Source organism: Pygoscelis adeliae, unplaced genomic scaffold, assembly GCF_000699105.1.
Source record: "Pygoscelis adeliae isolate BGI_AS28 unplaced genomic scaffold, ASM69910v1 Scaffold121, whole genome shotgun sequence".
NCBI lineage: Eukaryota > Metazoa > Chordata > Aves > Sphenisciformes > Spheniscidae > Pygoscelis > Pygoscelis adeliae.
In genome coordinates, this window is record NW_008824359.1 from 4,457,454 (window position 1) to 4,471,329 (window position 13,876).

Here is a 13,876-nt window from a genome sequence, read left to right on the forward strand (position 1 = left end):
CTGGGGAAAAGGTGGCTCAGGGGAGTCCTTATTGTTCTCTACAACTACCTGAAAGGAGGCTGTAGCGAGGTGGGTGTTGGTCTCTTCTTCCAGGTAACAAGCGACAGGACAAGAGAAAATTGCCTCAAGTTGCACCAGGGGAGGTTTAGGTTGGATATTAGGAAAAATTTCTTCCCTGAAAGGGTTGTCAGGCATTGGACCAGGCTGCCCAGGGGAGTGGTTGAGTCACCATCCCTGGAGGTGTTTAAAAGATGTGTAGGTGTGGTGCTTAGGGACATGGTTTAGTGGTGCACTTGGCAGTGCTAGACTTGATCTTAAAGGTCTTTTCCAACCTAAAGGATTCTATGATTCTATGATATATTAAGTATACATAATAATAGTTAATGCTTATTCAGTGTTTTCTTTTCCTAGATTCCAAGGCAGCTCACAAGACTTGTTACAGTTTTGGCCCTAGTTTATAGACAAGAGGATGAAGTCGCTGGATGTGAAGTGGCTGGTTCAAGGTCCTAAAGTGAACCAGTGGCAAAACTGGAAAGAGTTCAAGTCTGATGCCTTTTTCTCATGGATATACCACTATATAATTTTTTTTATTTGTAGCTTTTTTATAAATTATCATCATTTGTTGATGGTGGTATAAGTAACCAGTGAAACGTTGCAGATTGCTTGTATCGTTGAGGCAGTTTTGCCTTGCTTTTCCTTGAAGCTAGGCTTTTGTGTGTTGAAAATGTCGGTAAATGGGTGAAGTCTGCATTTCTACCTCTTTACACAAAATGTACATAAGATTTGCAGTGAAACTTCCTGGCTTCCTGTGAAAGAATACCTATCTTTGACCATAGCTTCCTAGTACTGATAGGTCCTTAAGCTGTTTTTCACTATACTTGGCCAGGCTATATGTGGAAGAACAGAAAGTGATTACAGCTCCTAAGATATAGTTACCAGCAGTCAGATCAACAAAGGGGTTAAAAGTGAGACAGCCCTATCTTTTACTTCAGTGGAAGTGTAGTTGTTGATTTAAAGCTCTCAGTAAATGATTGTTGGAGATCTGCCATGTGTAGCAGAGCATTCAGAAAGCATACCACAGACTCTGCTTCCTCCTAAAGAGCATTTGTCTGTCAACATCTCACTTTAATTCTAGTCTTTTAAGGTACCAGAAGGCAGGCAAAACTCACCAGCCAGCAGTCATGGAAGATCAGGTCTTTACCAATGTTTATCAAAATGTTAACACCACCAATATCTATGGGATTCCAGACTCTGAGGACAAAGGGGATAATCTTTATGATCATGTCCATGAAGATCCAGCATCTCCTTCAATCACTACTATCCCAGAGAACATGGATAGTAGTCAAGAGAGCTCAGAAAGTAGCTGTAGTAATTCTGTGGCCTCTCAGCATGGGGCTGATGGGGAGGATGGTGGTTCTTCATCTCACCATGGTGCTGAAGAAGACCACCCGTACCAGGAGATGGATCTGATGAGCCCAACTCTAGAAGATAAACATGTAGAGGGCATGATGTTTGAGAGCAACGTGCATTTTCCTCCGGATTTCCAGTTGCGTCGGAGCCAGAGCACTTCTTCCAACTCTTCAACTTCCCTCAAGTTCCCCCTTAACAATAACTTTGGAGAAACTGACAACTTTCAGGAAGATCATGAGATTTTCATGTTTGTAAAGGTAAGAGCTTGGGTGCTTCTAAGAATACAGTAGTTTTAAACCCCAAATCAATCTATGTGTCCTCCAAATCAGTAAAATACAGCTACCTGCCGCTTTATTCCCAGCTCTGCTGCCTGTGTGCTGCAGGGGGGCAAGCCATTCACTTACCTCTTACATCTTAAGGCGTAGAAAGAGATGATTTGTGTTGTGTGGAGGTGCCTGGGATTTCTTCATTTCAAGTGGAAGCATGAGTATGGTGAAAGTATTCTGATTGTTGCTGCAATTCATTTATTCTGTGGTATCTCCCTGCTGTTACAGCTGGACTATTACTACTTGAACTGGTTTAGTTAAGCTAGTTCAGCTATCCCTGTGTTTCACTATCTATCTAGTAGCTGATAGCTCAAAACTGATAGTTATTAATGCTACAGAGAAAACTAAATATATAGTTTAAATAATGGCAATAAAATTTCCACAAATACTCATCCCTGAAAGAGGTCTTTCTTTTATTTCTTTCAATATTTAGATAATGTATTTCTGTGATAATTTTAACATGTATTTTTCATTAATTTCAAGTTAGGTTTAAATTACTGAAGGGACTTTCACACTTTCTCTAACCTTGTAAAGTATTACTTAAATTTCTAAACCATAAACACCTGTGTTCTTAAATAAGCACTATATTTCCCTTCATAAAAACTCTTGTATTCAACCTTTCTCTGTATTTATTAGGCCGTAACACAGACCTGACAGTTCCTCCTTTTTAACTACATAAGAGAGAAATTTTCAAGTTCTTGTTGTCCTTGAATGGTACCATACACTGTGAGTGTAAATCTCTATTATTTCATCAGAAGTCTTGTAAAGTTTGTCACTTTTCAACATAAATAAGATTGCCAGAGTCTGTTCCTCAGTTCCGCAGGTGCTTTGAAAACAGGATAAGAGATTTTGTTATCACACATAGTGAGTAACACTATGTGAGTAACACTATGTGAGAAACGTTTTCAGCAATGTCTGTATTTCATTAATTTAGTTTATTTAAGCAAGAGCACACTATAACCTTTGTATTGGTGTGAGATGCTGATTATTTTGTATGAGCTAGGGGAGAGAATGGCTTGGCGGACTCTCCTAATACTTTGTTTGGTTTCTGTTATAAATCTTGGATTTCTTGGAAAACTGAGTTAGTTAAAAAGTTATCCTACATTTACTTGTAGGGTAAAGGAGATTGCTTCCATAAAGTGTCAACAGAATTTTGAGATTCTTTTAAATACATTAAGAAAGTTAGGGTTTAAATATTTTTCCTTTGTGTCATGTCTTCCTGTAGACGAAAACTTGATGTTATTCCCCCTTCATGTCTCCCTTCTCTATGTGACAATCCTTTGTGATTGCTTTTCTAATTTTTGCATAAAGATACATAATTTAAATTGTTGAGAAATTAAAAAAACAATCAAACCAGAAATGGCTATCAGGTTACTTAGTCTTATTCTGCATAAGACAAACCATAAACCATCGGCCATTTCTCTTGAATTTCAATATAACTGCAGCTACTCTTCTAAAAAGGTGTGTATCCTTCAGGAGAGGGAGTATCTACGAATTGCTGCGTCGGGAATCGTTCTGGGTCCATGCGTACTGCCACAAAGGGGTTTTGCTACTGATTTCTGTAGAAGTGGGCTATGAGAGCCATGTGTGAGGGCACTTGGCCTTTTCGTTATCTTCATAGTACTTAACACTGTATGAGTCTTTGGAGCGGCAGCTGCCCTATTTCTGTGACTGGATCATGGTTGTTGCTAAAAATACATTAATTATATGGGCAAAGTAATATCTATGGTGGTGTTTCTAGTTCGTATCTCTGCTTGTAGTCCTGCATACATGTACCAAAAGTTGCAGCAATTGAGTATATTTTGTCTGTTAGTAAGTTCATGGTGTTAGCAATGTGAATGTCGTATTTTGACTTTGAAGTAATCTCTCTTTGTTCCTTATTCTTTCACCTTGGTCTTGTTTCAAGATAGTGGTGTCCTCTCTTTCCATGCACGAAAGAAGAAAATGCGTGCGGGTGCTCCCATTCAAGCAGGGATGACGGGGATAACTTGAATTTCTGAAAAGTGAGAAGAGGGGCATTTTGAAAAGAGCTATCACGGAGAAGGACTGAGGAAGTCCTTTTCCTTGATTTTGTTGTGCAGCATAGGTGAGTATCCCATCAAGGGGGCTTATCAGCTAGTCTAGAGAAGCACAAACTTTGGACTCGATTCACTTGCCTAAACATAAGTGCCTAGGACCATCTGAGATGTCCTTGAGCCCCAAGACATCCCTACCTGGCTGGAAGATGAGACATGCGGCTTTCAGGTGATCCATACTGTGATCCTCCTCCAGCAGGAGCTGGAGGCCCAGTGGACAGGTCACTGGATATTTCTGGGTGGGTGGCTGAACTGAACTCCTATGACAGCGTTTTATTCCTTGAGAAACTGATGACATTTCTTTTTTGGATTTTTGCTTTTCTTTCTTTCTGGTGTTGAGGTAATAAAGCACTAACTCCATGGAGCGCAGAGCCAGCTTCTCTCTCTTTAATTATCCAGATAGCAAAAGTCAGCCTATAAAATGGAAGGTCATAGAGTAATACCTAGCAAGAATTGTGAAATACCTGAGGGCTATCACTTCTTGCACGTAGGAACCAAATCTCTCAGTTGTGTCAATGGCCATTATTCATAGATGGCTCCTTCCTGGTATGGTCTCTAGTCCACCTGAGGCCAGTGTTGCTCCAAAATTGGGTTCATCTTCTGGATTTGCTCTTTTCTGCAAACATTAACAGCGACAGCAGGACCTTTTGCTGTGGGACAATAGTGGTAATGACAATTCTGCCACTATTTACTCCTTCCTTTGTTTGTAGCACTAACAAATCTCTGTGAGTGGCTGGAAATACGAGTGTCAGGCAGAGGTTGCTGCTGACTGAAAACCAGAGAAAGTGGGAAGATTAAATGGTATCTAACTTACACTCTAGCTGGCTTAGTTGCAGTGCACTGCCTAGAATAGAAATTTAACTTCATCAGAATATTGGAAGTGCTGTTGCATTAGGACCATAGTTTCAGTCAGACTGGATAATCTTTTCTGTAGTCCGTTCTGTGGTATTAGACACCAAGAAATCGCATTCACTCATCTTCCACTGAATCTTAGTACTTGGTAACTACATCCTCGTCAGTGGACTATTTCAGGATGTGCCATAAGGTAAAAAATTTTGGCTTTCTTCAAGGAATTCCCTGTACCTTTAATAGCAGAATATAGCACGTAGCAACATGGTGATGTTTGCGTGAATCCAGCATGTCCAGGCTTGTCACGGTCACCTTAATGCCCTTTCAATAACATTGTAGTTTCTTCAAACAAAAGCCTTTGACATTTGAACAGAAATATGGCTGACATACAGGCTACGTTACTGGGTGCATCGGTCAGCTTGACCTATTTGTAGCTGCTGCTCAGAGGTCCAACCTTTTCACTTGTATGCTGTATTTCCCTGTTTAGCAGCGTGTTTGTCGTGAAGGTTGAGCTTCTTTGAAAATTTTAACTTTTTGTTTTCCTGAAGCTTGAGTTGTTATTTAAGGAATAGTCCCTCTATTTTCTTTTCAGAAGAAAATTATTGCCCTTCTGGTTTATTGACAACCTGAGACTGGCTACAGATTATACCCTCTCTGTACACATTTGTGCTATAGGAGCACAGTTCCCAAAAGAAGGAAGGTAATTCTTTACCCTGAGCAATAAACACCTTGTGTTATGCAAACAATACAAATTTAATACAGTGGTTTAGCATCGTGAACATGCACGTTGGATCACTGCAGTGGGGTAACAGAGTTACGGATGCTGGAAGGCACCTCTGGAGATCATCTAGTCCAACCCCTTACTCAGAGCAGGATCATCTAGAGCAGGTTGCTCAGGGCCGTGTCTGGTGAAGTTCTGAATATTTCCAAAGATTGAAGAATCCACAACTTCTCTGTGCAACCATTCCAGTGTCCCACCCTCATGGTAAAAATGTGTTTTCCTATGTTTAAATGGAATTTCGTGTATCTCAATTGGTGCCAGTTGCCTCCTGTCCTTTCACTGGATACCAGTGCTTATATTTAAGAATGCTGTTTTAAGAAAGATACTGCTTTTAACTTCTCTGTACATCAGAACTTAAACTTTTAGCTGTTTCCATTGGGATTATTGCATCCTTTAGTAAAATTTCTTTAAGTCAGTAGCTGGGAAAGAAAGGACATTTCTGTTTTTCCCACAAGATGCTTCCCACTCCCTTCTTTCCAAGTCAGGAAGGTCTGAGGGCTATAACTTGATGGCACAACCCTGTGCTAGCTCCCTACTGACTCACAAAGTTGAGCTGAACTCTTATGAATGACAGACCATGTTCTTAACAGGGACAGTCAGATTAATCGCTTGTATCACTGCAAAAGTCATGCTCCTTCCCATTGAGTTGGCTTTTCTGTTGTTTTATGGAGCATGTTGGTATCTGTTGAGAAAGTTTTGTTTAAGAATATGTATTAATGGTTTAGAACATGAAGTTACAGGACATAGCTAATTTTTAGCATGTATTATTTGAAAAGAGCAGAACCAAATCATAATGTAACCACGCGGATGCCCAGTCTTAAGTTAGTGGTTATGCTGGTGCTTTGCTGAGCAGAACTAAGCATTTTATAGAAGCAGATGAAAAGTAAAAGAGTACCCCACATAGATGAACATTTTTAGCTTTCAGTAGGAAGTCCTGCAGGGGGTTTCGAATAACGGGGTGGATATTGACATTAATGAGAATATCAGTTTTTCAAATTTTCAACCACTTATTTCTTACTACACTCATAGTCTACAGAGTAAAACAACTGTACTTGCAATTTTGGCGTGGTAGATATTTGCAAGCATAATTAGGTGTCCAAATACCTTTTAGCAATGCAAGCCGGGTAGTCTTTTAATTGACTCCAATACAGCACGTAAGGCTGGTGTTAAACCATATCTTCTCCAGGTTTGCAGGTGGTAAAAGGAGTTCTGGCTGAAGCCAGGTGGCAGGTGTAACTCTATATGTACATAAAACTATAGTAATTTGGCTTTTTATGACATTTTAGCTTTTAAAAATATTTTTTATAATATATCTAATGGAAGTAAGCAAATATTATTTTGGTCTTATTCATAAGCTTAGAAAAAGGTTAAATGATTCATAATCCACCTTTTAAATAGCATTAACTGAGCAACTTGAGCAAGGAAAACATCTAAAAACTATTTTCAGAGTTCTCCAGTCATGGCAGATTTACAGACCGAGATGCAACATGCTGAAGTTAACATGTGCACGGCAAGAAATGACTAATAGGGAACCAATATCGTAACGTGATACCTTTTTTGATAATTTTAATGAAATTGATGGATGTTTTTCACTGCAAATAGTCTTACTTAAGATAGTTTACAAGTACAGTTAAGTATAGATATACAAGTCTAGAATACCAAGTGATAAGATGTGTCCTCCTGCTCTCAGTCTTATCTAGACTATCCCTAACACATGCTTCTTTGAAAACATTCAGTGATGCAGATTCAGCACTTATACCAATTATACTCTGTCAGTGCTTAAGTATTTTCCTGAGACAAATATTTTCCTTTATTAAAATTCTGTTGCTCTGAATTATGCTATTTTTCTTTTTAATAGATAGGTTCTTTCTGTATTAGAAGACAGATATCAAATTTCCTTCAGTCTTTGCTTTCCTAGACTAAACAAATCCAATTCCTTCAGCCTGCCTTCAAGCTTGAATCATCATTTCTAAACTTTGAGTGGTTTGGTGTGTTGTGGGTTTTTTTGCTTGTTTGTTGTAGGGGTTTTTTGACCTTTTGCAGTCTTTCTCCAGTTAATTGATCTATTTCTTAAGCTCCGGTTTTCAGATACAGGTAGTGTATTTAGCAGTGCCAATAGAAATTACTACAGCAAGTGCCTCTTTAATTCATCATCTGTCCAACCCTCTAGTCGGGACACTTCGTCTGCCATGTTTTAGGATATTGTGTATCCTTCAACTTCTTTAACATCCTTCATCTTCTAGCCCTGCTGCTTTCCCAGTAAATGCTTCTGTAACGGTCTCAGTCACTTATTACTCGCCTGTTTGCAAGCAGCTGTAAGCAGTACTATTGCACAGTTTGCGCCTGCCATTTGACTTCAAGAGCATTAGGTTTATCTGAGTGATGTGACCAGACTCTGATCAGCTGTCACTGAAAACAGTGCGGTTTTGAAGTCAGAGAATTGCTCTGATATAAATCTGATGTGGAGCATACTATCACCAGTGCTTTTGCTCTACTAACTCAGAAAATAGAGATACACCTGTAATATCTGCACACCGTACTGTGCAGGCACAGCATGGCTTCATGGCTACCTCCTACACCCTATCATGGATGGGAGATGGGTAATCTGTTAAGTCTTAACATATAAACCTAGTAGCTATGTAACCCTTATTTCTGAGGAGGAAAACTGCGTTGTGGGTCTCTTCATAGCTTGATTTATGCTTATCTGAATTACTCTGTGTGCTTGTTTGAAAAGATTAGCGAATGGCAGTTCTGTTACAGATAACATCCAGTTCCCTGACTATCAGTCATGAACAGAACGTGTGCTTTAGCAGCAGGGCATAGCAGTTTGCTTAATCTGTTGAACACAAAGGATAAAAGGTCTTGCTTCTGACCTCTGCTGAGTCTGTGCCTTGCTCACACACCTTTTCTGCCTCCGGAAAGGTCCATGAATCAATTTTCAGCTGACACTCCTGTGCCACCTTCAGCTTTTGGCTCTAGCAGCGACCGTGGCTGGGTATAGCACAGTAGCATAGCAACAGCCTCAAAATACAGACCCATATTGTCTAGGAAATTGTTACTGCACAGTGATTGCAGCAATAGCAAATACAATGTAAATACGTAGGTCATACTGAGAGAAAATTAAAATGGGTTTTATATACTTGTTTCTTTTTCTTACAATTTTCTTTTTGTGACTCCCTCTTTGATGTTCTGAAAATAAAACTGTTATCCCAGCCTGGTCTGTTTTTTTCTTTTGAAACATCTCGGTTCCTTTTGTTACATTTTAGGAGAGGAAAATGTTCAGATTTGTGGATTGATTACTTTTTTGCTGTCCCTGACAACTTATCTATGTAGCAGTACTGTCAGCTGTTAAATGGTTTCTGTCCAATATAGAGGGGTTTGTATTATTTTTAATTGTTTATTGCAGAAGTACCTAAAGAGCAGCTCTACTGAGGCTGATGTTTTACAAACACAAAGTAATAGATAGTCTCTGCAAAGGAACTGGTAATGACATATTACCAGTAATATAAATTATTATGTAATGTAAATTATTAAGGCATGTAAATTATTTTGGAATCTGCAAGAGGAAAGCTGCTTTTCTGCTCTGCTTTTTGTTTTCTTTAAATATCAAGGGTTGGATTTGGCTCACCCGACTTACTGTGTGTCTGTAAGCCAAGTTATTAACTATGTCTCTGCAGGATATCTAAGCTCCTTTTGCAGCAAAAAGCTATCTGAAATAGTGCAGGGGGATGTTAATTCGTGTGGCCAAGTGTAGGCATCAGCTGTAGGGTGAGGTTAGTTCTTCCGTAGACTCTGTTAGTTGTATCGAGTAGGGGCCTAATTCAATTTTCCAACCATAGGCATCCAGTGCTGCTATAGATGCCTTAAGGCTTCCCTCCTGGCCTCCAGCTGCCGCTGCAGAAGGCCACGGGTCTCCCATAGATGCTTTCTCATATATGTTTACAGATTTCCTCAGCTATCCTAGGGCCTCCCAAATGCTGCTGGATATCTAGATTTAAGCCACTGAATCAAGCCATAAACTTTCACTGCATACAATGGCATTGTCACCTGAAGTTAAATAAACTGAATGCCACCAGTGACAGTTTAAATACAAAGCCTGGATTACTAGGTTAGACTAGAAGCTAATTCTGATAATGGGTATCTGGAAACAAACTCCTGACTGAATTTTTTTTTTTCTTTTTTTCAGGCTATTTAATTTTTCTTTTTTTTTTTTTTTCCAGTGTCCACACTCAGCAACAGCTGAAGTGCAACAGTGAACAAACACTGCAGTGTTGGACAGTTCAGCTGTTCACTGGACAGTCTAACTTTATCAGATAAAATCATCTGATACATTTTAGCATCTTTCCAAGACTGAGAACTAGCACTTTCTTTAACTTAAGTCAACCTTTATCCTTTTCTTAACAGCAACCCCCATATATGTTTCTTTCAACTATATTTGTTTTGTAGTTACTTTTTATTTTAGACACCATAGTAGAAGAGAAAAGCCAACTGAATTTACTAGGTTTGAATTCCTAGGTACCAGTTCAAACACAGCTTAAGATTTCAGTTGTGAAAAGAAAATCTGCTTTGTTTCTTTGGGTCATAAGACCCTGTATTGGAGGGAAATTTTCCACTGTTCTGCAACTGTACTTACTGGTCCATTAGAAATATTTTCAGTGTTCTCTTATACGCTGTGATTGTGGCTGAAAAGAAACACCTGAATATCTTTCTGTATCAGTGACAATTTTTTAAATACAACTGCTTAATGGCAAATGTTATGAACCTGTAGGAAACTACCTTCTGTGGCAAAAAAAAAAAGTAGGAGGCAGCATGTCACTCTAAAATAAGTCATTCATTTGTTGTCTGCAGGTCTGATTTTTATATTTAGACCTCTAGATGACCCTTTTCATATAAATTAATGATACAATTATGGTTGACTTTTTACTGTTGGTACATCTCTGATAATGTTGTAAGACGTCAGTGACCTTCATGAAGTTATAATGATACAATTAGGAATAGAGGAGAAGTGAATTGGTTAGTGCACAGGTCTGATTTCAGTACAGGCAAGCAGTGTTTGAAACCAGGATTTTGATTCGTGAGTTGAGTTTCTGTTGCAGCCTCCATGCAGTCACCTCAAAGCATACTACAAGTGTTAATGAAGTAAAACTCAAGAACACATCTTCCAAGAGAAAAACATTTTTTTCCTACTTATATATGTATAAAAAATGTGGCACAGAAAGGTAAAAATTTTAGCACGCTCACCGAGATGATTTTTTTTTTTTTGGTTCCTGGTAATCTGACAAAAATTTCATGGGACTGGAGATGACCTTTTGGAACATGAAACGGAGTCCTTTTCTGTCACAGCCAGCCTCATCATATAATACATAATTCATAAACTGATCAAGGTCGATCTAAAAACTAAGTGGCCATTATTATTAATTTTGGAAATCTGTTTCAAAACGTCACTGCCCTGATGGTTTGACACCTTAGTCTAATTTCCAAATGACATTTATTCATGTCCATTAGCATTCATTCTTTCATTTAGCACTTTTTTAAATCAGTTTAGGCTTAGACGTCCTCATATGTTTTGGGGCTAAACCAGCCAATCCTTTTTGTCTCCATTTCTTCCAGTCATCATAGTAATCCCCTTCTGCACGTACCTTCTTTCCACAAAGGTGCCTTTTTTTCCACAGCTGCATCCTGTCTCAGGTTGCTTCTACTTTCATAGCTAGACTAAACAAGCAGCAAAAAAGATTCTTTTAATAACCTCCTGGTTTAAGATACCTACGATTGTTTAAGTAAACACATCATTCTATTTGAGGTGAAATGTCCTGATATGAACATGTTAGAGTCAGTCAGAAAAAGCTTCATTAATTTCTTCCTGCCTTTCACAGTTTTTCACTTATCCTGACACCTGTTTTCCTTTCAGCAGCAATAATGTTTTTCTAACATCATGGTAAAGTTCCCTAGTCTGCCCGCAGCACACCAGCAGGGCGTAATTCCCACTGTCTCATTGGCGTTAAGAGTGCTCACAGGTACCGGTCCTGAATCTTAAGTTCAAGAGCTTCGAAGGGCTTCTCTCTGGATCCTTAATTGACATTTAGGTGGGGTTATTCACTTGTCTGTGTTACTGCTCCTTGGGAAATCTTAGCATCTGAAGCTCAACACTATATGCCTGTAGCTTGAGGACTGGTTGAGAAGCAAATAGAAGGAGTGGAAGCTTGCATCTGAATATATAGGTATTTAATCTCTCTTCTGACCTCTGCTCACATGTATTTGTACTGGGGTTTTTTATTTATTTTAAAATGTATTGATTAAAGAACTAGCCAGCAGAAGTGTGTTATACTTGCCCCACAGAATGGGTCATTTATACTTGCTCTATAAATATGTGCGTCCTTACCCATAACACTGATGCTTTGGTGGCTCCTCATTACTAGAGGGTCTCTGTTAGCCAGAAATGGCATGTGACTGGTCATTGAGGTGTCTAAATAATACTGGCAAGTCCTCATTAAATAGGAATACCAGGAGAAATAATTTAAACTTATAAAGTTTTATTTCTTCATGTCCCTAGAAATTTTTCCTAATTTTAATGTCTATTAGCTAGAACCTTTCCAGATAAGTACTGGAGAAAATAATTCAGTAATCCTGAATTTCATAGAGTAGACTTGTTGACCTAAGAGTCCTTTTTTTTTAGCTTTTTTTTTTTTATATATATATCAGGCTGTGATTCAGGCATGGAAGGTAACCTTTCTTGTACATATTATGGGCTTTTTCACAGGCCATCAAGAAGGCCTGTTAAGAATGAAGACTGCACTCGTATCCCAGTTGTTTAAAAAAAAAAAAAATTATCGCGGAGCTCAGTGCTGCAGCATGCTGAATGCTCTGATGCTTATGCATAAAAAGTATAAAACACATGCCTAACATTTTAGGATATAAAAACTTTCATTCACATTTTTCTCAATTATTTAAAATCAATAAAATTATGTTTCTACTTAAATAGTTCAGTGCTTTGGGAAAAGGACGAATAGAAAGCAGGAATTTTTTTTAAAAGCTGATGAACCTTTAGAGAAGAATCATAGTTTTTAAGTAAGAGGAAGTTCAATGGGCAACACTAAAATGCCATCCTTTGCTTTATGAAGATAGAGAGGTTAACTAATTTAAAATGTTATCATATAGAGAAATCGTAGATAAAATTAGAAGTAAGGTATGAAACTGTAAGGGACTAATTGCTATCTTTTCATTTCATTATCTAATGTTTCAGTCTCTGTGTCATTTTGGGGACTAAAGAAAATTAAAATTGTCAGTTCAGATGAATATTATAAAGGGTTATAGGGCAAGTATTTTTAATCAAGTGATTCAATGTGGATCACCGTTAATATGCTGTATGCTCAGTGGGTCTTGGTGAGATTTCAGAGATATTTCTGAATAGTAGCATGCTCAGACCGAGAATGTAAGCCATGCTGAAATTAATAAGAATATTGCACTGATTCAGTGCAGACAGGATATTACTCAAGATACTTCGATGCATACTCTGTACATGCAGTTTGAAGACTGTTTGGATTTAGGAATTCAGCTGTATAAAATTTCTGAAGTCTGTTTTAATGATTGTCTGTCAGACAGAAAATTTCTTGAACGTTGGTCTGAGCCGCTTGCTTTTCTCTTTTGTTTCCATGGTGGAATAGAAGCTGAATATGGAGAAGGAGTAATTCATACTTTGGCTAGAAATGGCAGTTCACAAACCTCAGAAACAATCTAGCTGAATTAAACACCCCGGGACTCAATATAGACTGTCTTAAGGAATTCGTCCAGTCTAAATTTCTTGGAGGTCAGTCATTAAGTTGTAGATCAACTAGTTGTGAACTCTGATCACCTGATAAATCTGACCAAGTACCATCTGAGAAGGAGCAGCTTTCTCAGCTGGGGAAGTGATTCAGCTGCTGTAACATGTAAGAGGTCTGATCCTGTGAAAACCAACTGCTGGAGGCTGGGCGGGATACCCCAGGGCATCTAACATGGCCCTGGAGGTCTATGTCTGAGCAGTCTAACTCCACCATGAATTTCTCAAAGCCTAAAGTTACTACAAGGTCATATTTCTGTGAAAAGGTACTAAACAAATATACTGGACAAAGGTCCAGTATCAAAAATATGTTATACACCATGTGGCCTATTTTGAAGAGGCACCAGTCTTTCTTCCCTTTCTTTGGTGAGCACGTGGATTTGTAAATAATCAGCAATAAGTAGTTTCTAGTTACATAGTGCATAGTTACAAGGTGACATAAAAAAGAACACCTTTGTAAAAACCACGCAGATTGTTTTATATATATATCATAGAATAGAAACATAGAATGGTTTGGGTTGGAAGGGACCTCTAAAGGTCATCTAGTCCAACCCCCCTCCCGTGGGCAGGGACATCTTCAACTAGATCAGGTTGCTCAGAGCCCCGTCCAACCTGACCT

At 38.6% G+C, this 13,876-nt stretch overlaps 1 protein-coding gene across 1 annotated transcript in view; it reads left to right on the plus strand.

Moving 5' to 3' along the window:
• Positions 1 to 1,094: 1,094 nt before the first annotated feature.
• Positions 1,095 to 13,876, plus strand: part of CLIC5 (chloride intracellular channel 5) — a 76,965-nt gene continuing 64,183 nt past the window's right edge. The window contains exon 1 of the mRNA XM_009319680.1: positions 1,095 to 1,667. Coding sequence (XP_009317955.1) covers positions 1,182 to 1,667 — 486 coding nt within the window. The 5' untranslated portion in view covers positions 1,095 to 1,181. The remainder of the gene's footprint in view (positions 1,668 to 13,876) is intronic.